At 39.1% G+C, this 27098-nt stretch overlaps 1 protein-coding gene across 2 annotated transcripts in view; it reads right to left on the bottom strand.

Moving 5' to 3' along the window:
• ulk4 (unc-51 like kinase 4) overlaps positions 1-27098 on the bottom strand; it is a 179056-nt gene that overhangs the window by 102116 nt on the left and 49842 nt on the right. For both annotated transcript variants that reach the window (XM_057339463.1, XM_057339465.1), the window contains 3 exons: positions 24781-24942; positions 24391-24573; positions 18288-18415 (listed from right to left, as the gene is read on the bottom strand). In XM_057339463.1, the coding sequence (XP_057195446.1) occupies positions 18288-18415; positions 24391-24573; positions 24781-24942 (473 nt within the window). The remainder of the gene's footprint in view (positions 1-18287; positions 18416-24390; positions 24574-24780; positions 24943-27098) is intronic.

Genomic DNA, 27098 nt, shown 5'->3' with positions numbered 1-27098 from the left:
TGCTCTCGATGGCGGCGGTCTGAAAGCACAGTAACTGCAATTTCGCCCCTTTACCTTAACACACTGCTCCAGGTCTACATCCACCTCCCATCATCTTCGATCTGAAAATGAGCGACGCCTGGTTGTTCCATCACAGCGAGGCACCAAATCGCTAGCAAAAGCCTTTACTCATTTGGTTCCCCTGTGGTGGAATGAACTGCCAGCCTCCACCCGAACTGCAGCATCCTTCACAACTTTCAAAAAACAACTCAAAACATACCTGTTCCGCATTTATTTGACTAACCAATTGTATTGTGTCTAAAAAAATAATATTGTTGTTCATTCTCTCCCTTGCTTACTCCAGCTTTAATCTTCCTAGTAGCATGGCCTTGTAATCTAAGGGTACTGTTTAGCGTGTTGACAAAATTGTATATGCTCTCCTACTTGTAAGTCGCTTTGGATAGAAGCATCTACCAAATGAATAAATGTAAATGTGTGCAGGGTATAAAAATGGTTCCTTTTGACCGATAAAGAAGCTTTGAGTCTTTAAAGTTATAGTATTTATATAGTAAAATGAATTCTTGATCTACGTATCCATGTATTCTTAATCATTGTGGTAATCTTATCTGCATTAAGCTCCCTTGCAGAGAAGGTTGTGTTTTCTAAGATCAGTCTGATTGAGTTTGACAGCTGTGTAGATGACCTTCCTTAAATCGATGTGATGTGTGATTAAAAGTGTTGAAATGTTATCACCTAATGGATTGTCCGTCTGAGAGAGAAATAAAAAGTAATTGGAGTTCACGACAGATCTCATCTTACACATAAAGAAAAAAGATTAGTTCTTGTGAGATTTACCCATCAAGGCTCGTTTGCTATCCATGTGGATAAATGATGTCAATGTGTCTGCACATTTCCAAAAGAAGCGTTGTACTGTATTTAAGGGTGTTCGGTTGGTTGCTATGGTGTTGTTCCGGGTGGTTTCCAGAGGTTGCTAGGGTGTTCTGGGTGATTGCTAGGTTCTTACTGATTAAAGTCAAATGACAAAAGGTATTGTTAATAATAGGGATGTCCCGAGCCGAATCGCAAAGAAAGGAATCGGGGGCCGATCAAGGCACTTTTAACCTGATCGGGATCGGCTATATTTCGCCTGATCGTTTCCGATCACCTCTGCCATCACGCAAGTTTCGTAAACGAGAGCGCGAGCTGTGACAGATAAAGTTTAATCTAATCCTGCTATTTGAATTAGTTGAAAAGACTAATTCTGTAATTATGTTTGCTACAATATGCTAGGCTATCATTTATAGTATGCTGAACTGTTAAATAGTAATATTTTAATAACCTTAATATACCTGGAGCGTGCACCTAGCACTAGGAAAATACAAGCATTGGATCAGGACTCGGATCGGCAGACACTCAAAATAAAATGACTCGGATCACAAAAAGTGTGATCGGGACATCCCTATAATAAGATTAGAACATTTACATTTACGCATTTGGCAGACGCTTTTATCCAAAGTGACTTACATTGCATGACACTATGGGATCAAACCCATGACCTTGGTGTTGCTAGCGCCATGCTCTAACCACTGAGCTACAGGTAAGATTCGGTAATAAGATTAATAATCACATCTAAACGTCAATTTATCACATATACAAACACAATGACATGCTGAATCACATCAGGAGAAAGAGAAACGGAGAACATCAAAACTGAGAAATGCACCAGATAGCCCTGAATGTCATCTGTGTTGTAATCTAGCACGTCCTTCCAGTTCTCATTTTTTATTCAGCCAAGACTTTCTTCCAGGGTCAAGCAGAATTGAGCTATACTCTAATTTACAGCGGCTTTAAAGCAAAGCTCATCTCTCAGAATCTATGGAGCAATTTGAGGAGAGAGCGGTTTCAGGTGTGTAATTCATTTGATTGAGCCTCGAGTTCAAAGGAATGATTCTTACACTTTCTCAGTGGTAATAAAAGGGAGGGGATTTCGCAGCAGAGCCAAGGCTGTGCAAGGCGCTAATAGACACCAATTTTTCATTTCAACAATATAACAAAATAAAAGTCTAGAGTGAAAGAAGAGAAGCAGAGGACAGCTGTACTTTGCCTAGTAAAAAAGCTTACACCAAAACAATCTATGTACAGGTGCTGGTCATATAATTAGAATATCATCAAAAAGTTGATTTATTTCATTAATTCCATTCAAAAAGTGAAACTTGTATATTATATTCATTCATTACACACAGACTGATATATTTCAAATGTTTATTTCTTTTAATTTGATGATTATAACTGACAACTAATGAAAATTCCAAATTCAGTATCTCAGAAAATTAGAATATTACTTAAGACCAATACAAAGAAAGGATTTTTAGAAATCTTGGCCAACTGAAAAGTATGAAGATGAAAAGTATGAGCATGTACAGCACTCAATACTTAGTTGGGGCTCCTTTTGCCTGAATTACTGCAGCAATGCGGCGTGGCATGGAGTGGATCAGTCTGTGGCACTGCTCAGGTGTTATGAGAGCCCAGGTTGCTCTGATAGTGGCCTTCAGCTCTTCTGCATTGTTGGGTCTGGCATATCGCATCTTCCTCTTCACAAGGGTTAAGGTCAGGCGAGTTTGCTGGCCAATTAAGAACAGGGATACCATGGTCCTTAAACCAGGTACTGGTAGCTTTGGCACTGTGTGCAGGTGCCAAGTCCTGTTGGAAAATGAAATCTGCATCTCCATAAAGTTGGTCAGCAGCAGGAAGCATGAAGTGCTCTAAAACTTCCTGGTATACGGCTGCGTTGACCTTGGACCTCAGAAAACACAGTGGACCAACACCAGCAGATGACATGGCACCCCAAACCATCACTGACTGTGGAAACTTTACACTGGACCTCAAGCAACGTGGATTCTGTGCCTCTCCTCTCTTCCTCCAGACTCTGGGACCCTGATTTCCAAAGGAAATACAAAATTTACTTTCATCAGGGAACATAACTTTGGACCACTCAGCAGCAGTCCAGTCCTTTTTGTCTTTAGCCCAGGCGAGACGCTTCTGATGCTTCCTGCTGCTGACCAACTTTATGGAGATGCAGATTTCATTTTCCAACAGGACTTGGCACCTGCACACAGTGCCAAAGCTACCAGTACCTGGTTTAAGGACCATGGTATCCCTGTTCTTAATTGGCCAGCAAACTCGCCTGACCTTAACCCCATAGAAAATCTATGGGGTATTGTGAAGAGGAAGATGCGATATGCCAGACCCAACAATGCAGAAGAGCTGAAGGCGACTATCAGAGCAACCTGGGCTCTCATAACACCAGAGCAGTGCCACAGACTAATCAACTCCATGCCACGCCGCATTGCTGCAGTAATTCAGGCAAAAGGAGCCCCAACTAAGTATTGAGTGCTGTACATGCTCATACTTTTCATCTTCATACTTTTCAGTTGGCCAAGATTTCTAAAAATCCTTTCTTTGTATTGGTCTTAAGTAATATTCTAATTTTCTGAGATACTGAATTTGGAATTTTCATTAGTTGTCAGTTATAATCATCAAATTAAAAGAAATAAACATTTGAAATATATCAGTCTGTGTGTAATGAATGAATATAATATACAAGTTTCACTTTTTGAATCGAATTAGTGAAATAAATCAACTTTTTGATGATATTCTAATTATATGACCAGCACCTGTATATAGATGTGTATGTTTCTGTATGTATATGTGTATGTTTTAGATTTTGTTTCTCTGTTTCATATTACTTTGAAGGTCATATCTTTATTTATTCTCTGTGTGTTCAACATGTTTTTTTCTCTTTTTTCTTGTACAGCTGCTTTGATACAATGCAATTTGTAAAAAGGCGCTATAAAATAAATGTGACTTGACTTGACTTGACCACCTCCAACTCTGAAAGCACTCCAAAAATCGACTAATGTAACTGACCTTTGCTTAGATCCCCAAAGACCCCTTGATCTGACTCAATATGTGAAGTTAAATAACTATTGAAACTGAAATAAAATGAAGCAAATTAACAGAACCATCCAACTTGGTTATCCTTCAGTTTATATCACAGTTGTGAACAACAACTTCCAACTTGAAATGAATACTTAGTGGCCGGTTTTGAAGGACAGAGACATTTTCCATTCATAGAGCATTATAGTTATACCTTGTCACATTGTAGTTTTACCTTGCGGACATATGAGTCATTAACATTTTTGATACATTTTCTTGTAAGAGACAGACTATACATTTTTATTATATTTTACATCAGTATATACTGTAATTGGCTTTATCTTAAAGATCTTAAAGCCGCAGTGAAATCAAAAAAGTCTTTTTTTCCTTTTGTTAAAAATAAATTAGCCTTAAGGACGTCAATAAACTGATATGCTCCTACGAGCTGACAAAATTCCCATTTAGAAGATATAAGCGTTCAAAACTGACAGTCTGGCACCGTTCAAAAAATCTAGAAATTCCATGACATCACACTACACTTCAGCCTCTTGTCAAAGTTCTCGTCTAATCAAATACGCTTTAGAATCCGAAGAGTCCCGCTGCTTCAATATGAGAGCTACGGAAGTGGTGCCTCAAATCAGCCACTTGTTCGCACATTTATTATGTCCTACATGGTGAATGACGCATAATGCACTAGATGGGAGATAGGGGATGATCCAGACAGTGTAACCAGTGTAAGTCTTAATTTCGCGTTAGTGTCACGCGAGCGGTTGCACATGAGTGTCCTCCTGTATGGAGGACCGGGAATGCCGATTAGAAATAAAATGACGAATCAATTGATCAATTAAATAATTAAAACATAAAAATGCAAATAAATAAATCACTTTTTCAATTGAGAAATTAATAGACTTATTTAAAAAGGTTTATTTAATTTGTGTTTTAAGATGTAGTTTAATTAAACGTTAAATTTAAAAAAAATCCTTTTTAAATGTATAAAATAAATAGATACATTTAAAACTGTTTATTTAATTAACTAAACCATAAAGGCATGTTTCGCAAAACTGCAATGGAAACACTTTTTGACGTTTTACAAGTCACGTGGCATACGAAAAAGTCACGTGACCATTCGCAGTATGTTTTGGCAGAACATTTGAAAAGATAGGATGTTAAGTAGTTTCTTATATGATGGCCCAAATGCAGGTCGAAACGAGTGAGTGCAGTATGGAGATTTATTAGAAACAGTGAGGTAATATGAAAATATAAGGAAATACAGACATTTCTCTTCACTCTTTCCTTATGGTAGGTGGCACTAAAGTTGGTTAGCAACCTGCTATAAAACCTACAAATAAGAAGTATGGCCGGAATTACTTATCGCGAGAAGAAACAAAATACTCTTTAATCGCATAACATCGTTTAATGGAAACGCAGTCATTCCGCAATATTTTTTTATTCGACATTTAGAAAATATCGCTTGATTTTTAAATCTGTAATGGAAACCTGGATATATTGATCATCCTTTTCTTTTCGATAGACTTTTACACCACTGTGGCTATTACGCTGTTAAATCCAGCTTTGCCAGGCTGACTGTGTGTCGTAAACGAAATGCTATTGGTTATTTTTAAAAGGGGGCGGGGTCACTCAATATGTCTCGCGCTCTATGCATTTTTCAGTTGAAATTATGTCAAAACACATCAAACAATGCTGCGCGTTCCAAGGCATTGCAGTGAGGCTTTATGAGATATGGAACTGTGGGGCACCTATGAGTTTATAAATTGTTATTAAGATTGTGAAAGATCCATGAGCAATTACATAAAGTATTTTTTTTTCCATGCTAAACTCCCAAAAATGATAGGAGGATTTTTAGAAGTAATGTAACAAAATGATAAGCAAGCAACGCGGTTAGGTGTGTGATTAGACGGATCTAATGAGCTGTATTTTCTAGAAAGCTTTATCACTGTTCGACATCAGAAGTACACAAAGTGCATACAAAGTACACTACAGCCAACTTGTCTAATTTGCTTCAATCATGTACTGTAAATAATGTAAATCAATTAATTGAGTGAATGAAAATTTTGTGTCAATGGCATATCTGCATTAGTGAATTATTTCTGGTCACACAGTAAGAAACGTTAGGAAAGTTTTTTTTTATATTGTAATGAATCATAATTGCCATCAGATTTAAGAGATAATAAACAGATCTTGATTCTAAAGTAAACCGCTCCATCACATATTTCTTTTCCAATTTTACGGTCTGCACGACAAACAAGCTTTACCACAATAGCCTAGTGGTTCCTGACAAGAGCACCTGTATTTCAGGCACTCCGAGCGCCCTCACGAAATTGAACACTCCCCCACGTACTGCCAGGACAGGGTGCAATAATGACAACCTTGGTATTTACAAGTGCACAGATGCCTGGGAGCTCCATTGCTGCCAGATTGGATTAGCCTATAATAAATTTCCTCTTTCCAAAAGGCTATCATTTTCACTTTCTCAGAAGGGATTGTTGTTGGATGTCAGGGACACTTTGCTGAGGAGGCACGTGAGAGAAAATGATAAACCCGCGACACGAGCATGATTTACAAAACCATTTCTTCTGAGATGTTGGGATCAAGCAGCCCTTTATGAGTCGGACACGGCGAGCTGGCCGCTACATTACCTGAGGAAGAATAGAAATGAGGAAAGGGAACTGTGACTTTCACAATAAATTACATTTACTGAGTGCCAGGACTGCTGTTCATGGGTTTGCATGCATAGGGTTATAAATGGAAAGCTATGGGAGATCGTTTTTTGTCTGAATGACTAGGAACAACAGAAATGACAGGCTAACATTTTATTCCCTGGCGGTTCTTTGTTATCCTGGCAGCTTGAACTGTAATGCAGTGATTTGTGAACCTGTTCTCATGGACCCATAGAATGAGGTCATATTTTACTGTAGGTCTTTGTCTGCTCTGAGGGAACATTTTCAAATTATCAGTCAATTATCAAACACTTGACTATAAGAATTAAGCGTGTCATGGCAGAGAGAGGCTTCAATTGAGTGCTGGTGAGGGTCTCAGAGAGCAAGTTTAGATCTGCTGCTGTACAGACAGATAACAGTCTGGCAGATTTTCTGATGAATGGACTTTAATCGAAAATTGTGTGGGCAGCACTATTATATAAGGCTAAGACATGTGAGAATAGCCCAACATTAACAAGGTTACTTAACTACCCCTACCAGGAGCTAACCAATAAAAAAAACATCCATCATATTTTAATCTATACTTGTTAATGAAAACTGTCAATCAGGTGCTCGGCGGCCTTTTCATTTTCCATCAAAATTTGATCAAGGTAAATTTACAGATAGAAGTTACACACAAATGCATTAATAAAATTCAAAATACTTCCAGTAGGCATATGCTTTAACTTGCACAATAATACAACACATATTATGCAAGGGGACAATGCTTTAAGTTTGTAAAATACATTTAAACGTAATATATATTTATATTATACAAATATGTAGATAATTTTGATCTATTGTGAAGCCCTAACTTCCAGCAATTTTACTATGCAAAAGTTTTAAAAATGCATTGTGCTCCGATTGGATTGTAGATTAAAGGTCAAGTGTATGAAATTTAGCGGCATCTTGTGGTGAGGTTGCGAATGGCAACCAACGGCTCATTTCACCCCTCCCTTTAGAAGCACCATGGTGGCTGATACAGAACTAAGATGTCGTCATGTTTTCGCTTCTTTGGCAACAGAGATAACGTATTTACGAAACGCACTTTGTGCAGTTTGTCCATTTAGGGCTACTGTAGAAAAAACATGGTGAATTCCATGTAAGGGGACCTGCGGTGTATGTAGATAGAAATAGCTCATTCTAAGGTAATAAAAACATAACGCTTCATTATATAAGGTCTTTACACACCTCTGAAGATATAGTCATGTATATTATATTGCATTTCTGTCAATAGATCCTCTGAAAAATTATACACACCGCACATTTAAAGGGGAAGTAGGCTTTTCGAAAAATGCAAACTTTAGCCTGCTAGCAGTGAAATCGATCCCTCTCTGTAAATCGCCATCCAAAGCCACGACCTCCTCCAAAACACATGAACGCACACAGACCAGAAGCTATTGGATCAGTTTCAATACATCACGTCTCATTCACCCATAAAAAAAAAACATTTCAGTGAATTCCATGACTACAATAATGAATGAGAACTTCCATTTTCTTCCGTCCAGATGTGTGCATGCAGTGTTATGTTCAAAACAAACTGTAGATCAGATTAGACAGTGCGACTTATTATTTTTCATTATCACCACCATGACTGTCGCACAAAAAGTCTATTGAACAGCTCAGGTCGGCACTTTACCCATTAGGCTCTTACAAACTACAAAAAACAACAAAGTCCCCCCCTAAAAAGCTGGGAAAATGCCACAACATATTGTTAGGAGCATGACAGAGTGAGAATTATCAGTTAACAGCAGTAGCATTTAACATTTATCGCCCCCATTATGCAGGCGAATATACAATGCAGACATTTCGCAAGGCCCATTTCTGCAGTCTCTAAAATGAAACATTCTTATCTCAACCTTGGAAATTAAAAACACCAGTGAAGCTTTCAGCAGCCTCAAACCCCTCCTCCACCAGAAACCTCCAGAGGACCAATCCTAGAACAGAGACGCCTCTAAGTTCCGCTGCCGTCTCATTGAGTTAAAACATCCCCTTATCTGAGCGCAAGGAGAACTCCACGTGTCTGCTCAGACCAGAAAGAGGCTAGGCACAACGTGTCCGGTCTGCCACGTCTGAGGCGGACTGCGGCGCTCATCTGACAGGACTGCGCGCTGCAGATGCTACACAGCTAATTAGAGAAGTGTTTATAAGAGGAGCGAGGAAACGCTCTCACTGTGGGAGATGGAACGCTGGGTCAGTTCTGACACACTCCATCAGTGTAACGTTGCTTGGAGTTGGAGGAAGACAGAGGAAATGAGGAAGAGAGCGGGAGAGCACATTTCATTCCTTGGGCTTATTGTAGCGGAATAGCTGGTGGTGATGACAGACATCCGGCGTTTGTAAGACAGTGATGAGGCCAATTAGGAGCTTCATCTGTTCAAGACTGAGTTGAAATTAAATATAGATGAATAAGACGAACATGATTAAAGAAAATGACCGGTTGCATTCTGGTGATTTACACGCACAAGAAATAACGAGATCGTTTTTATGATCCCGTCTTCTTGTCTTCAGGGAAAGAAAATCAAATGTGGAAGCGTTTTAAACTATTGGCCTGATTTTGTCATCAGTTTGACCTGTAGACTTTAAACTTCATTAGATAGGTTTACCTGGGGACACTTTCACTAGCCATATTAAAATTACTAGCTAGCTAGTTAAAATTTCTATAGTTGTGGAGTAAATGGCACCAAGTATTACAAATCTTCTTACACACCAGAATAAATATATTAACTATAATAAACTATATAAATATTCAAACAAACAGGTTGGTCAGGCTGAACAAGCATTGTTAAAAAGTTTCTAAAAGTCAGCATGCTGTACACATACTTGCCAGTCTTTAAATTTCTTGATGATGCACTGTGGAGATTTTAGCGGCATCTAGCGGTGAAGTTGCAAATTGCAACCAATGGCTTAAGGTCAGTTTATGGTTCTGCGTAGGACCTACGCCGTAACCTACGGCGTAGCCTACGCAGAGCCGCGTACCCTGTGCGTACCCTACGCCGTAGCCTGACGCGCACCTCTCCAAAAATGTAACAACGCGTCAACTCAACGCGGACCCTACGCGGACCGCAAGCGCTGTGATTGGTCGGTTTGGCAGCATCGTAATTCCTTCTACGCATTTCCGGCATCTTCTTCTCTGGTGTCTTCTTCCGGCAAGTTCAGAGTCCACAAAAGAACAACATGGTGAGCATCGACCAAGTTACTGAGCGTCTGATTGAAGAGGTTCGGAAATACACGCATCTGTATGACTCCTCTTCGGCGGACTATAAAGAGTTTCTAGCTTTTTGTTTAAGTAATTTAATTAAAAGTAACTGTTTTTCTACTTCGATCAGCTCCAACTCCATTAAGATGCGATCAGCTTCCATTGTCATTTGCAAACACTAGCATACACACACACAAAACATCGGCGAAGAAGAGCAAACCCATGAAAACACAAAGAGCCAACTAGCGTTTCGGCGGTGTAATTGCAGTATGACGCATACTCTCAACGCAGAACCATAAATGTTCACGACAGCATCGTCTACGTACGTAGGCATACATACGTTCACGACAGCATCGTCTACGTACGTAGGCGTAACATACGGCGTAGGTCCTACGCAGAACCATAAACTGACCTTTACTCTACCCCTCCTTTTTGAAGCAATGCGGCATCTGACACAGGACTTAGTTGAAAACGGTTTCGTGTAAACGACATCTGACTGTGTCACGAGTGTGTACAGAATACCAATACAGAACCACCCTAGAATGATAAAAATCCACCCATTCCTCCTTTTTTAAACTGCTGTATTAACATAGTCTCCGTCCTCATCGAGTTGTACACTGTCCACCATTGGTTCCACGCTGGACTACTTACAGTGAGCTACAAGAATGTTTTGTAAACCAACAAGTTTTGTTGTTGGATGCAAGACTGAACATAACATTTCATTTACTCCCGACATCTGAGCCGCTGAAGACGCCGTGGATTAGTTTTATTTTTCAATGGAATGTGCAGAAGACATCAGGTGAAGTCACTTTACACCGGGCTGCTTCACAAATTAATGTCAGTAAAATGCTGGATTCATAATGGGTCGCGTTTGTTCATTCACTCAGAAAACAGCGTGTTCAGTTTTTAAACAAACAACTATTGTCCTGTGTAATTTTACTTCTAGAAAACAATGGCCCGGTTTCACAGACACGGCTTAGCTTAAGCCAGGACTATGCCTTAGTTGAATTAAGATATTTATAAAAATACCTTAGAAGTATACATTACTGGTGTGCATCTCGAAACAAAACAATGGCACTGATATATTTTAAGATATTTCTTAGCAAGTTATATTCAGTTAAGACAGGTCACACATTCATTTTAGTCTGGGACTAGCCTTAAACCTGGTCTGTGAAACCGTGCCAATGTGTTTGGTTTTTAAAGATGAGACAGTGTTTCTCATTCACTTTATGTGGCCATTCTCTTCAGTTTTGTTGTTACTGGAAGCACCGGCACACGCAACCCTGCGCTTTCTGCTGGAAAGGGGGCAGAGACCAGCAGCTCATTTGCATTTAAAGATATACACCAAAACAGCGTGTTTTTCCTCACAGCCAAAAATGGACATTTAGGGGACAGTATAATAAAAGATCTGTGGTGTATTTTGAGCTGAAACTTCAAAGACACATTCTGTGGACTCTTAAGATTTATATTTCATTTTGTAAAAAGGCTACCTTATATTATATTAATCGTATTGCAGAAAATGATATTGAGTCAATCTGCAGGATGTGTGACTGACGTTTTCAGGGCACGGCTCAAGACAGTTCTCCCTCTACATTGACCACAGAGAACAGAGAACATTTACAGATCATCAATCACCTCCAAAGCTCATGAACATTACTGATTTTTTAGAAGATATGTCTGGTTATGACCTTCAAAGAGTGAAGTCACTTTTCAGAACTGAGAACCTTTTTATATTTTGTGCAGTACTTTGTTTGTTCTTGATTCCTATTTGTAAGTTAACTTTTGCCAAGTGTCTGCATGATTACTAAATTTAAACTAATGTAAATTAAAATTGTAAATGTCGAACAAAAGTTTGATATCAACACATTTCAAAAAGATTTAAATTCATTATTTAATGGATTAGGTATCAACTGCACTAACAACTGCCAACAGTTTATACAGCATTTATTATAGCATTAAGTTTAAGTCAATGATTAAGTCAGTCACACTCAAGCATAATGTAATAACTTATGTTATTTATTAATATATATATATATATATATATATATATCAGGGCTTGACATTAAGCATTGTCATGTGGTTGTCCTTCTGACAAGTAAATTCGACATTCACTTGTCCTTGTACAAAAATTACTTGTCCAAAGATAAAAAAAATGATATTTCATTTGAATTATAATATAATACAATCAATATAATTGTTTCGGATTTAGATTGGTGAAGTTTGCTTCTAAGCATTTTAACTAGTGTCTGCTTTGGTTGCCTGAATTTGGTTATAGGCCTACTCTCCGTGACGATTATAAAACAAAGGCAAGCAGTAATTATTATTAGTGTTAAGGCTGTAAGTTAACTTTTTTTGCACATAGCACTGGTGCTAGAGAGGTTTAAAGTTTGGTAGCACAGGCAGAAATGTGCAAGTGTAGTTCATTATGAATAGGCAGATAACTGACAAAAGACATTAATGTTACATACAGATGGATAAATTAGGGCCATATCATTTTTAGATTACCTAAATTTGTTTAAATTTCTAAGTTCTGTTAAGTTTCTAAGTTTTTTAGTATACAATAGTGGTATATTTGTCCACATAAATTACTGTAGGTTACTATAGTATTTACTATAGTAAACTGCACTAAAATTCCTACTATATATTTTTTTTAACTTTACTATAGTATACAGTGTTTATCAATTTACTACAAGGGCACTTCAATTTTCAATAGTACACTACAGTATTTTTTGTCTGAGTGTTCGATTTAACAGGACTTTTATTTTGACGGGTCTTCGGTAAGACGCTTGTTTGCAGATAGATTCACTCAAACACTAAAACGCTCGTAAAATAAACTCTCAGAGCAACTCTGGAGATGAAGTTCATTTGTTCATATCCTCATACAGTGCAGACGCGGATAAATCCTCGACCATCACTCGTGTTGTATGTTAAACTGTGCACATAATTCACTCAGACACGCAGAACAGCCAGATGACATTAAATAACAGGATTCCGCGTCCGCGTGGACTGATTATTGTCACACACAAACAAGCACACCCACGACAAACACGCAGCTCTGTCTAATACATATATTCTTATTATTCTACATATATGTCGCACTGTAATTTTTTTTCAAGTTACTTGTCCGGTCGGGCAAGTAAAATTCTCTCTCACTTGCCCATACAAAACATTTACTTGTCCCGGACAAGAGGACAAGCGTTAATGTCGAGCCCTGTATATACAGGTGCTGGTCATATAATTAGAATATCATCAAAAAGTTGATTTATTTCACTAATTCCATTCAAAAAGTGAAACTTGTATATTATATCCATTCATTACACACAGACTGATGTATTTCAAATGTTTATTTCTTTTAATTTGGTGATTATAACTGACAACTAATGAAAATCCCAAATTCACTATCTCAGAAAATTAGAATATTACTTAAGACCAATACAAAGAAAGGATTTTTAGAAATCTTGGCCAACTGAAAAGTATGAACATGAAAAGTATGAGCATGTACAGCACTCAATACTTAGTTGGGGCTCTTTTTGCCTGAATTACTGCAGCAATGCGGCGTGGCATGGAGTGGATCAGTCTGTGGCACTGCTCAGGTGTTATGAGAGCCCAGGTTGCTCTGATAGTGGCCTTCAGCTCTTCTGCATTGTTGGGTCTGGCATATCGCATCTTCCTCTTCACAAGGGTTAAGGTCAGGCGAGTTTGCTGGCCAATTAAGAACAGGGATACCATGGTCCTTAAACCAGGTACTGGTAGCATTGGCACTGTGTGCAGGTGCCAAGTCCTGTTGGAAAATGAAATCTGCATCTCCATAAAGTTGGTCAGCAGCAGGAAGCATGAAGTACTCTAAAACTTCCTGGTATACGGCTGCGTTGACCTTGGACCTCAGAAAACACAGTGGACCAACACCAGCAGATGACAAGGCACCCCAAACCGTCACTGACTGTGGAAACTTTACACTGGACCTCAAGCTCAGTGGCACTACGTGACTACTTTTTTGCTGTGTGTACACTAGAGGGAGCACGTCTTTATAGCTTGTGAGAAAAACATGCCTTGATTGTCAGGTGCGTTATAATTAAGTAAACAGTAGATTTCAGGATTTTGTTCACGTACCCCCTCCGTCACCTGGCGTACCCCCAGGGGTACGCGTACCCCAGTTTGGGAACCACTGTACTAAAGTGATAATGTCCAAATTTGGCACATCAACAATGTATTTTTACAATGCATTCGAAAGCAGCATGTTCGCGTTGCTCTCAGCACACGCAGAAAGAGCGTCTACCAGTGATGGGTCGTTCTTGAATGATTCGTTCATTTTGAACGAATCTTTAATGTGACTCGGGAAGAACAAGTCATCTCAGGGAGTGATTCATTCAGTCGCGCATGCGCAACATTCTATGGGTCCTATACTGGAATTAGTAAATTAACTAATTTCTCTGTCCAAAGCTGTCACGTCACGTGATTCAAACCCGAAGACTCGGGAGGTGAACTAATCAATTCTCTTTCTGGCTCTGACTGCATTGGTAAAGCATACAGGGCTGTCACGTGATGAACGAACGACTCAAACCCGAAGACTCGAAAGGTGAACTAATCAATTCTCTTTCAGGCTCTGACTGCATTGGTAAAGCATACAGGGCTGTCACGTGATGAACGAACGACTCAAACCCGAAGACTCGAAAGGTGAACTAATCAATTCTCTTTCCGGCTCTGACTGCATTGGTAAAGCGTACAGGGCTGTCACGTGATGAACGAACGACTCAAACCCGAAGACTCGAGAGGTGAACTAATCAATTCTCTTTCCGGCTCTGACAGCATTGGTAAAGCATACAAAGCTGTCACGTGATGAACGAACGACTCAAACCCGAAGACTTGTCAGATAAGAGGTGTGGTGAGCTAATCATAAACTAAAGACCCAGGTAAACAATGAATTAATCTTTTCTGTTTCTTATAGCATTATAGTTTTGTATTGTTTGTAATGTGATCAACGTTTGCATAAGTAGTAGATGTGTTAGGAAAGTAACATGTAACATTTTAATTATATTTTGCTAAAATGAACGAAATGAACAATATGACTCGAAAAAAGATTCGTTCATTTTGCTGAACGAGACTCAAAGGTCCGAGTCAGTAAAATGATCCGAACTTCCCATCACTAGTGTCTACAGCACCATGCCAAACTCTGTTTAATGAAAGTCATGCCACTCGGCGGCCTTTCGGACAGCTACTTACATCATAGCAAGTGCGCCTCCAAGCAGCTATTTAGCATTGCATTTATTACAATGGCAGTGGCGCATCTTGTTAATATATTATCTTTGGCCTTTCCCATTGAGCGCACATTTACTTCGATTACAGCAATGGTAAGTTTTACATTACGTCATTTTAAATACTCTGATGCGCAAAACCTCTTCAAGAAGCTTATTTTACTGGCATGTTGATGAACAGAATCCAAAAACTGCTGTGAGCTGCCAGTGTAAATCTTTACATTTATTAAATACACCAGGAATTTGTACAAGTTGTTTTTTGCTTAAAGATAATAAAATAAGTCAAGTAAAATAAAGAGAATTTCAGTAAAATAGTTTTTTTCTTCTTCTTAAGTTTTTACTGTTCCTGTCACATAAGCAAAAAACAATCAAAAAACACTTTAATGTGCCGAAGCCATTGGAACAGGAAACCGTGGTCCTAAAACGAGGTTCGTATTGAACCGTGGGTGAGCTTTATTGTTGCATCCCTAGTAAACGCGTCTCATGCGTGTGAGTTGGCAACTCTCTGCTTTAATCCCAATACCTCTGTGATCATTTGACACAGAAATAATGATAGTCTGTGGTTGAAAAGACTGTTTGTGACGTCGTTACATCCCTAATGATGATAATTCTTTCTCTGCTTCTGCGGCAGCACCAGCACACATTGAAGCTTTATGATTTTAGTCAGAGGTGTAAATTAATAGACATGAGAATCGTTGATTTTCATTAATGAGATCGTGTGGGAGTTTGAGTCGAGATTGCAATCTTTTAAAGGAGTCATATTACACGGCTAAAATGAATATTATTGTTTGTTTTAGATGTAACGCAATGGTGTATACACCATTTAAAGTTTAAAAAACGTTGTATTTTCCACATACCGTGCATGTTTGTATCTTCTCTTTGCCCCGCCTCTCTGAAACGCGCTGATTTTTTACAAAGCTCATCGCTCTGAAAAGCGAGGTGTGCTATGATTGGCCAGTTCACCAGTGCGTAGTGATTGGTCAAATACTGCAAGCATTTCACGGAAATGTAACGCCTCTTACCATATTCGGAACATCAGGTTCCAAAGCAATTGTACTGACAGGCGATACAATGAGATTTACAATTACGCCCACCTTAACTACATGTAGATTTGGGCGGTCTTAGTCAAATCATGTTACGAAGTTACGTAGATTCACCGGGGTGTGGTTACACGAGGCGTTTCAGGCAAGTCTGTTTAAGCATTCGCTTTTAGATGGAATGCATCTTTTGTTCCCACACTTTCATTTGTGCAATTTTACGTGTCTAATACATGCATGGGCAACTTATAACACACCAAAAACACAGAAAAACACATACTTCCGCCATATGACCCCTTTAACGATTAATCGTGCAGCTCTAGGTAGGCTGTGACGATATATTGTGTATTTTTTATGCTCAGTTTCTCAATGAATTACTGTTATTACCGCCACATCCGAAAGCCAGAGGGTGCTCTCGTGCAGAAACTCCAAATATGGGACACAGAAGAAGAACGATTTACACACGATTTAAACACAGGCCATTTCTCAATTCCAAGAACGCAAAGAACAGAATTGTGTTCTCACGGAGACCGGTCTTGCAAGGCAGCCTCGGAAGAACGAACTCGGATGGACATGCGTTCTCTGTTCTTGTGTTCTTGAGTATTGGAACCAGACTTTGACGGTTATTGATGACGTAGAGTGAGAACACAGGACACAAGACCGCTGAAGAACACATATTGAGAAACGGCTGTAGTTCCAGGAAATGCCAATGGTCATATTCTAGCGCTGTTCTTCAAACCTTTTCAGGTATTTTCATGATAATAAAGCATATATATGATCAAGGGTGTAACTTTGGTTTAAGAAGTGGGGGGGACACAAAATGGCGGAAAATGTTTTTGATTTGAATCGTATCACAAATTAAAAATACCTATGTTTTGCGTTGTTTTTGATTGTTTAAATTGATAAAACCATGAATCCAAAAGGTTTTTTTTATTTTGTAGCAAAAGTTGATGTTCATGAAGGGGGAAAATGCGAGTATTGACTGAGAAACGGAGGAAAACTTGGCTTGTAAACCTGAATCTGCGGTCGGAAGGGGACGAGCCGGATGACTTTCTAAAATGCTTAACGAGGTTTAACGTACCTAAACAACGACCAGGGAAGCCCACGTTTTGGTCAAGCCTTGTCATAAACACTAACTGCTGTTAAAAGAACTAGTCCTTATCAAACGAAAGAAGTAATAAATCACGCATTGCATTTCTTCCCCATAGAAGTCCATTATAAGGAAAACGCTTAACATAGTCTACCGAAACAACGACCACGTAAAAACAAATTTCTATTAAATTCAAATCAAAACCATGTGATTGAAAACAATTTTTCAGTGATCTTTTTTCGCGTGTACATGCGATGCGAGCATCGACACAGGCAGGCAGACTCTCTGTGTCCTGTTCGGTCTACTTCTCCGTGGCGATGATGGCGTGTGGTTAAAAAATCATTACAAACAAATTTGAAAGTGAGGGGGACACGAACGGGATTTTGAAAAGTGAGGGGGACATGTCCCCCCTGTCCCCAGTGGAAATTACACCCCTGTATATAATGATGATGTTTGACGAGTTTTGCTTTTTCAAATGCACGTTATAAACGACTCAATCTCGTAGTGATTTAAGATTCTACTTCCTACTGATCCAAGAGCCGTAGTTCACGGAAGAGCTGTTCATAAAACACAGAATCGAAGCCTTTGCAATTTCAGAATCGACCTAATTAGTGCGAATGGCAATATATATCGTCACAGCCCTTATAAGCTGTTTTGAATAAAATAATTTGAACAAATTAGACCTTATTGCGAAAAGTCATTAGCTTGACCGCAAGTACTATATTTCATAAAAGAGGAAATTCACTGAAACTCATACAAAACTGTCCATAGCAGTTTTTGTTATACTGACCAGCGTGGAGCAACAAATCCACTAAAGTCATCTAACCAGAGCATCTCTCCACCAACCATTTATAAAACATATATAATATTGATTTAGCCCATGTGTTTCCATGCAGTAGCATCTCCCCGTTGGTATCTTTCTGACTTTCTGATTTCTGAAGGATTTGTAGTGTGTTTGTACGTGGATGTGGAACACAAGATGACATCTTTGTTTATTGTTCAGTGTATATTTTAATCCTCAGCCGTGTTCAATGTATTCCACATGGTTAATGGAATTTCATTGTGTAGAGCGCTTACCTGGAGTTACAGCAGAGCAGAAGCATCTCTCGGTTGTTCATAAGGACCTGCAGGAGAACGAGGAAGGCCTTGGCGCGGATGACTGAAGACGGACTCTCCAGAGAACGGATTATCTTCATAACAAAGTCCTGTGAAGAGCGTTCAAGCTGTTAGCACATCCTTGTTAGCATGCGCATGTTATTTAAAAAGACAGGGAGGTCTCTGGACATTTAGTGTGGTGCGAGCCCCAATTGTGTGCTGGTAATTTGACAGGTGCCATCGCTTACACAGCGAGGTGCTGGAGGGGATGGAAAGGCCCCCAAAATGCTCTTGATATACAACAGAGGTTAATAAGCTAATGAGTTGTGCGGGCAACAAATCAGGAGGAATTGATTCATTTCCACTATCAGTGTAATTGGGGGGATACTGTCGAAAGCGAAACAATCCTAAACATTAGGATTAACTACGGCTGGAGACGGTGAGTTAATGAATTTCAAACGCACCTACTGTACTCTCCGCATGGATCGTAATTACATCAACAGTATTCCAAGCTGCGCGCCGAGATTGTGGCACTTCCTTACCCAATTAGCTTAGTTGCTCGGTGCTTTATTGAAATTTAAATTCTATGCCAGACGATGTATGAATAAACACGCCGCGTTCTGGACGTCTATTCGTCAGGGGAATTAAGCGGAGAAATCAACAGCAGTTTATAATTGGTCCAGAGGTGATCCAGTAAGTTTTAGACACTCAAACGAGTTTTTCCCTAATATTCAGAGTCAAATTGGAAATTTACATGCAAATGAATACAGGTCAGAGAAAATTAGCATTGTTAATCTTAGTAGGGCCTTGAAGGGAGTATACAGCAGCATTTAAATCAATTTCAACAGCCCATTTTCCAATTGATTACTGCTTTAGATAATGAAAAAAACAACGTTTCACTCGTTCATGACACGGAGAGCGGCCTGCATGCTTCACGAGCTGCTGAGCGTATCTGGCAGAAACATAAGCCGGTTTATGAAGAGAGGGTTAAGAACTTTTGAAAGACCTTGTGAGAAAAATTGTGAGGGTGGAAAGAATGAGAAGTATTGCCAATAATTCCCACTGAAAAATGAGTTTTGGAAAACAATTAACTGTGTCCCTTCACTTTTTGTATAATGAAGCAGTCACTATTTTTAATTCAGTCATTAAAATTAATTGTTTGGTGCTACTTGGGCAACACGAAAAACACACCTTTACTGTAAGTAGTTGAAATTTTCCCCAATATTGTTTTGCCTCAGATGACACATGCCAACCACAGAAATGAATAAAGACTACGATATAAATAAACTGAGAAATACACATTTCACGATCAGATTCCAAACCTACGACTTTCAATCTTCTGCCGAACACAAAAGCTGATATTATGAAGAATGTTGGTAGCCAAACAACATTGGCCCCATTGATTTCCATTGTACAGACTTACAAGCACACAGTCTTTCTCAAAATATCTTTTTTATGTGTTCTATACTGGTTTGAATGACATAAGGGTGAAAAAATGATGACAGAATTTGGATTACTCTCCCTTTAATGAACGATTAACATGAGTCAGAAGAGTACTTCTGTTATCAACATTCTTCAAACTATCTTCTTTTGTGTTCTGCATAAGAAAGAAAGGCATACAGATTTGAAATGTCAAGATGGTGAGTAAATGATGACAGAATTTTCATTTTTGGGTGAACTATCCCTTTAAGAAGCTAAAGTTCCAGCAGCAGAAGTCAAGGTAGAGGATGCACCTCCTCTGACATTGTTTCTGCAGGTGTGACGAGTGAATGCGAGTGACAGAAAGTTACAGCGTCTGTCAGCGCAGGGGTTTTAGGATGCGTATAGCTGCTGAGATGAACAAAAATGGTCCAATCTTAAAATTGTTGACCGATGAAGTGCTGGCAGTACTATGAACGTTACAGGCTGTCAATCTTGTGCAACAAAGAATGAGACCGCACAGGGTGTACAGAGCACAAAATGTGTGTGCTGCAGTCAAAAAAGCCAGAACGAGTTAATAAATAAATGTAAAAAAACAATGCACCATATACAGTCAAATGAAAAATTATTCAGAAGCCACATATCATTTTTGATATTTTTTACTAGTGGGTGCAGGACACTGTAGTTAATTTATGTAGGCTAAGTGAGGCTAGCAAAATAAAGTAAACTGTGGAACAAAATGAAAAATGCCACGAAAACAAGCCTCTGGTTCACGTGCAGCAGAGGCATAACGGAAGCTAGATATTAACGTTAGTAGCGCCGTAGATGTGGATATTTCTCTTAAACAAACGCATCGATTCGCTTCAGAAGACCTTTGTTAAGACCACGGAGCCATGTCGAGCAGTTCTTTGATCGATGGATGCACCTTTTGGAGCTTCAAAAAATCGACACCCATTCACTCCCCATTCTACCGCTTGGAAGTAAAATGACACGTGGTATTATAACTTTGACCGCACTATTCTTCAAGAAGAAAGTCATATTTAGTCAGGATACCTTGAGGGTGAGTAAAACATAGCCTCTGAAATATCCAAATGAAAATATTCCATACCTTTCTATCCAAGTTATCTGACATTATCAAGATGAATTTGTTCTGACACAGTTTAACTCTAAGTGAACAAGTTTAGTTTCTTTACATCAACAATTGTGACTAAATTACTACTGCATTGACCACACAGTTGGGAAAGTTACGGTCACATTTTTAGAACTGGTTGCACTAAACGGTACTATAACATCCGATGAGGTCAAACACTGTGGGCCCCTATTGTACACCCGGCACAACGCGCAGCGCAAGTGTTTTTGCTAGTTTCCACCCGACGCAGTTCTCATTTTCCCGTCCTGCGCCGCATTGTTTAAAAAGCAAATGCATTTGCGCTCATTTGTGCGCCCATGGGCGTGTTGATCTAAAAAAGAGGAGTGCTCTGGCGCATTGTTGGCGCGTTGCTATTTTGAGGAACTGAAAATAGACTGCGCCATAGACCAACTCAAACCTGGTCTAAAGTCAATGGCGCAATATTTTTTTTGTTATTTAAAGAGCGCGTTAGGAATATGCGCCTATAGGCGGGTACCCAGCACTCATACATTCTGCTTATTACAACAGAGGGACGCGCAGCAGCACACAATAATGCCAAATATTACAAATAAAAGAATTACAATGTAAAATATTATTATTGTGGACATAAAGATAAAAATCTGACTTGTCCTGTAGACGGTCTGCTTGCGCGCTTTAACTTTTCGCAGGAGGAGACGCGTTTCCTTTCTGGAGAAGTGTCTGCTCTTCCGAATTCTGCTGTGTAAATAGCGAATCCACCATGGCGCAAGCGCAACTGGTTCTTAAAGGGAAAGGGAGATGAGACTCTGATTGGTTTACTGCATGTTTGGCCCACAAAACACCCATTACTCATTAAGAGAATTGGGACAACCCGTTTAGACCATGCACCCGGGCGCGCCGACCGTTTTCCCGTCGTTAAATTAGCAAAAGTGGATTCGGACACGCCCTGAGTGCACCTGCGCCGTGCGCTTTAAACCATGCGCTTAGATCATGAAAATAGGGCCCTGTATGTCAAGCTTTCTGCATGGCACTAGACATATGCCCGGTTACCGAAAATATATATCACGTGATTTATGCAGAACTTGTGAGTGAAGTACGGTAAAATGCTGCTGCATCCGAAAGCCAGAGGGCACTCTCGTGCAGAAACTCCAAATACGCACTGCAGAAGAAGACCATAACACGTTCTAGAATCTAGGAAATGCCTAAGGACATGTTTTTATCACCGATCCTCCTCAGGTATTTTCATGATAATAAAGTATATTTATAATGATCATGTTTGATGGGTGTTGCTTTTTCAAATGCACGTTATAAGCGACTCAAACTCGCACTGCTTTTAGATCGAGCAGCATTTCCTACTGATCCCAGAGCCATGCTTCACGGACAAGCTACGCATCAATAAAATAAACGATACCTTGCATTATCGCAGCCAGCTCGGTTTCAGCAGGATTTGGTGGTAACTGCAGTTAACCGGGCACATGTCTACATGGCACTGGATCAGCGTGTCAATACTCGTCCGTTTCATGTGATGGCAGTGAGGCCACAAAGTGACATTTGTGACCAAAAATCTATATAAAAAATATTTGCTTTTACTTTATTCCAAATGAACCTGATAGTTTATTGCAATCAGAAGACGCAATATCAGTCCAGTGTGTGGCAATGGATTATGGATCTAAAAAGTTTCTATATTTAAATGAAAGGAAGTCTGTGATCCTAATGTAAGATTGTATGTGATAAAGTCCTCATTAATGTAAGGCTTGTGATCTGTAAAAATTAGGGGTGTAACGGTTCAAATTACTCGCGGTTCGTTTTGTGTCACGGTTTTATGGTCACGGTTTCGGTTCGGTTTGTGCTATGTTCAGGGAAAAGGGACTACTGACAAATAAAAATAAGAACAAATAATCAAGCGACAAGTAACAGCACCAATAAAACAACAGAGCAAAGCAGAAAATAAAATCAGATACTGTATATATACCTTTTAAGGTATAGAAATGGATTATAAAATAATAAAATATAGATTTTAGAATATGTTTTAGAAAAATATATATAAATTAAATGAAGATTAATCATAACTGAAGTTACAGAAGCTATTGAGTAACAAGCAGTGAGTGATTTCCTTGACTTTTAACAGACAGCAGGAATATGCTGCTGTCGCTTTAAGAGGAATGTAACCGATCCAGTACACTGATACTGTACACATGCGTTGTTTTTCGTCTTTTTCGTCCGTTCACTTAAGACATAACCTACTATGTTTGTTAAGATACTCAACAAGAGGGGCATGTTGACCTACTTCGTGTGCGAATTTGTCTGTTTAAGCGCTTCAAAGACAGCTCAATATTTGCGCCTTGTCTGAGACTTTCCTTGCGCGCTTCGGATCTTCTCACAGCACGCAAGCAAGTTTTCTTGTGCATCATCTTGCACTTAAATGTTTAAATTGGCAAGGCTTAGTTTAAACAGCAACATGTGCTGTTCAGGTCTCACCTGCACTCGCGCGCTCACAACACCCGGGTGATGAAAGCATAAATGACTGGTCATATTACAGCATACGTTAATCCTATTGAAATTTGTCCACATTATTTGATTTGTTGTAGGTATTAAATGTGTATCCATCGACAAACATACATAAGCTGATCTTTGTCAGTCTGTTTTACGCATAATAATTTTGAACGAACCATATTATAAATGCGTCATCAGATTTAAGATGAGCCGCGGTCCAAGCGCGTGCCGAACCGTTGCCTTTCAATTTTTTACCGAGAACCGTTACACCCCTAGTAAAAATGTTATCTGTGTCTTGGAAAGGTTGCCTGACATTTTCTTTTTAGATATTTTTTGTTGTCTCTGCAGTGCTGCTAATAGTCCTAAAGATCACATGTGCTGATGTTATCTGAAAAGGCATTTTATTTGCCTTTATGGAAAAAAGATTCAAATTTGATTGCTTAAGTTCTCCTTTTAGATTGTCCTATCACATTATTTTCTAATCAAATAAATGGGAAAACAGACATCAAAACAAGGGAAAGAAGCTATAGGTGCGAAATAAAGAGAGAGCGAAGAAAACACAGAGGAGCAGTTAAAAGTCCGAAATAGAGCAGTTTGTGTAAATTTGATTGTGTAAAATCTGACCAATGTCGTTTGTGTTTATATAGACAGGGTGTACAAAACTCTTACTTCTTTTCTGACTCCCAAATATGTTTTCTGAATGCAAGTTTATATAAATACACATATGTACCATACATACATTACACGAAGACATAAATAATTAAGGACATAACATCTTCAATATTTAAATACATAAAAATGTCTGTGTCGAATGTATATTTCATAAAACTATAAATAATGCACCTCTGTCAAATCCCTAAACCTTATTTTTATATGTTGAAATATTAATGAGGTTATGTCCTTTATTTATTCAGGACTGTACACACTGGATTTACATCGATACATCATAAACCCAAACCCTGTTATAAAAATATTTGCTTGTGGATACTCAGAAACCTCAGTATGAACTACCTCTACCTGATCAATACATGCCTGATTTTAATACAATATGAAGTGTGTACATACCCGGTCTTGTACCAGTCTGTGGGAATGAGCTCCTGATGCCAGCATTGCAGCGAACATAGTGAGCATGTGCTGTTGGACGCGGCTGATGCCCGACACCAGGCAGCTGAGAATGCTGGGTAATCCCACCTGGTCGATCACGCTCTGGAAGGCCCCAGCAAAGTGCCGTGTTATTTTACAAAGAGCCTGAGAGGGCAGATGGAGGGAAGACAGCAGGTGGGTGAGACTGGATCTTTGATGCTGCAACTGTTTTATAAAACTTTTGTTGATAAAGAACTTAAGTGAGCTATTCAGAAGGTAAAAATTCGGGACTGCATAAAAGGGACTCCCAAATAATGTAAATATTCGATTCTGTGTTAAACTGAATAGACCATCTATGTGCATGATACTCACAGATATAGCGCTGACTCTGAGCGCATCCACGGTGGAGTGAGTGAACAGGTACCAGAGCGCAGGCCCCACCTCTGCAGTGATGAATCCCTGGCCACACTGAGATTCACGACTGCACACGTTCTCGATGGTTTTGGCAGCCATGTGATTCACCACTAACTCCTCCTGAAAAAAAGAAATATCCCATAATTCACAAAGGAGCGCTTAACACAAATATTGACATGTTGCAAATTACTCTAGAAAAAAATCTGTAGACATGCTTCGGGTGACCCGAGTTCGAATCCTGTCTCGTGGTCATTTCCCGATCCCGCTCCCTTCAATATCCCAATAAGGGCAAATAAGGCCAAAATAGATCTTTTTATTTAGATTCGTTTTAACTTTTTAACAGTAAAGTTTATTACACATATTTTGTCAGACATTATCTTCAACCCTTCCCACAACCCTTCCGATACAAATACATTTGTGGTCAAAAGTTTACATACACCTTGTAGAATCTGGAAAATGTTTTAAGATTAAAAATAACATTGTACAGTATTAAGAATTAGGGGCCAGATTCACGAAACTGTTCTTAAGAGAAAATATACGATTGTTCTTAAGATAAATTATAGGAAGTTCATAAGAACGTTCCATTATAAAGCATGACATATGCTTTATAAATCAATCTTGAGAAATAAATGTAAGAACTGTCTTAAGAAGTTTTTTCGGGAATCCAAAATATGGCAGTTAAGCAGAATTTTCTTCTTAATAATGCACAAAATAGTGTTATATAGCTTTAAAAGTGGTTCTTGGCTCATTATCATAGGGGAACCACTTTGAGTGCTATAGATATTGTGCTACATAGCACTAAAAGTGGTTCCCCTATGATTACGAGCCAAGAACCACTTTTATTGCTATATATAGCACCATATCTTGGTTCTTCAGTAGCCGGCTTTCGACTGTCGGGCCAGGGCGAGCCAGGACTTTCATCGAGCCAGTAGCTTCTAGCTGTGAGGCCAAAATCAAGTTGCTTCTCCACTGTCAGGCCAGAAGCAAGGCAGCGCTGCTCTAAACACGCCTCTCCGGACCACACGTCACGCAAACCCGCCTACTCAAGCAGGAAAAAGGAAGTTTAGTCAGACAGGAGAGAAGCTGGATAGCAATCGCGTCATTACAAAACAAACATGATGTTGAAAACAGAGGCGGCTGTTTGTTAATTTCTTTTAATGTCCGCTTGGTGTAAGACGAGGCAGCAAAATAAGACGACGGAGGTTCAGCGGTGTTTATGCAAAAAGCTTATATAAGAGCGCGACCATGCAGCAACAATACTTGTAAGATATATGAAGAGTTTGGATCCAATATGAGATAACTCCGTTTAATTATGTTATCATGTTTTTATTGTGTTGGTTAGCTGTGATTTTTTAGTTATTGTGGCTTAAATCAAAACAAACCAACTGCAGTTTGATTGATATTAATTGGATTGCGCAATAAAAAAAAAACATGATTTTTGAAACATTTTAGTTCTCATTTTGAAACCAAACTCTTCATATCTACAAATAAATCATTTGAAATAAGGTTTCGGTGTACCTTTGCTTTGTGCCCTACAATCAGTTGTTTAAAGGTGCAGTTTGTAACAATTTTGCAGTAAAATATCCAAAAACCACTAAGCTAGTGTTATATATTTTGTTCAGCTGAGTACTTACAATATCTCAAATGTTTCCAACTACTTGTAAATCGTGAGAAAATCGCCATTCTAAACAGTGACACGGGGCTGTGCAGTCGCCTGTCAATGGCATCATATCCGCGTTACCCTATGTTACCGCCTTTACTGACGTAGAAACCGCATCACAACAGTGTCGTGGACAAATGTGGAAGTAGTGTCTAGCGTCTAGCAAGCCATTAGCTTATTTCGAGCAGTCACTTATATATGGACCACAATTATTCGCAACATTTATAAAACTTTACCTCATCTGCTGACATGATTTCTCGTTCCCGTCTGATTGATGGCCATCAGCGGTGGAGTTGAAGACAACATTTCCCATCATACCACGCTCCTTCGCAGCGTCATCAAGCTACGGCATTGTTGTTGTTGTTTTGATCGTGCGCCCTCTAGCAGCGTTTTTTTACAAACTGTAGCTTTAATCCAATTGCTGTTATATTAGACAATATCATTATAACAATATTTTTCTGGCTAATGAACAATAAAACCATACTGTCAGGCAGCGTCTGGCGGATAATGTTTGCCTATTGATGATCGCAACGCGGGTTTTATGTCAGAATTAAAGACTGTAGCGGTCTGAAAGCGGCGTGTTTACGGCGGTATATTATTCCATTTTATTAGAAGA

Source organism: Triplophysa rosa, linkage group LG8 (assembly GCF_024868665.1).
Source record: "Triplophysa rosa linkage group LG8, Trosa_1v2, whole genome shotgun sequence".
In the NCBI taxonomy this organism is placed as follows: Eukaryota; Metazoa; Chordata; class Actinopteri; order Cypriniformes; family Nemacheilidae; genus Triplophysa; species Triplophysa rosa.
The sequence above is the reverse complement of the archived record's forward strand: the minus strand, read 5'-3'. Positions and strand labels throughout refer to the sequence as shown.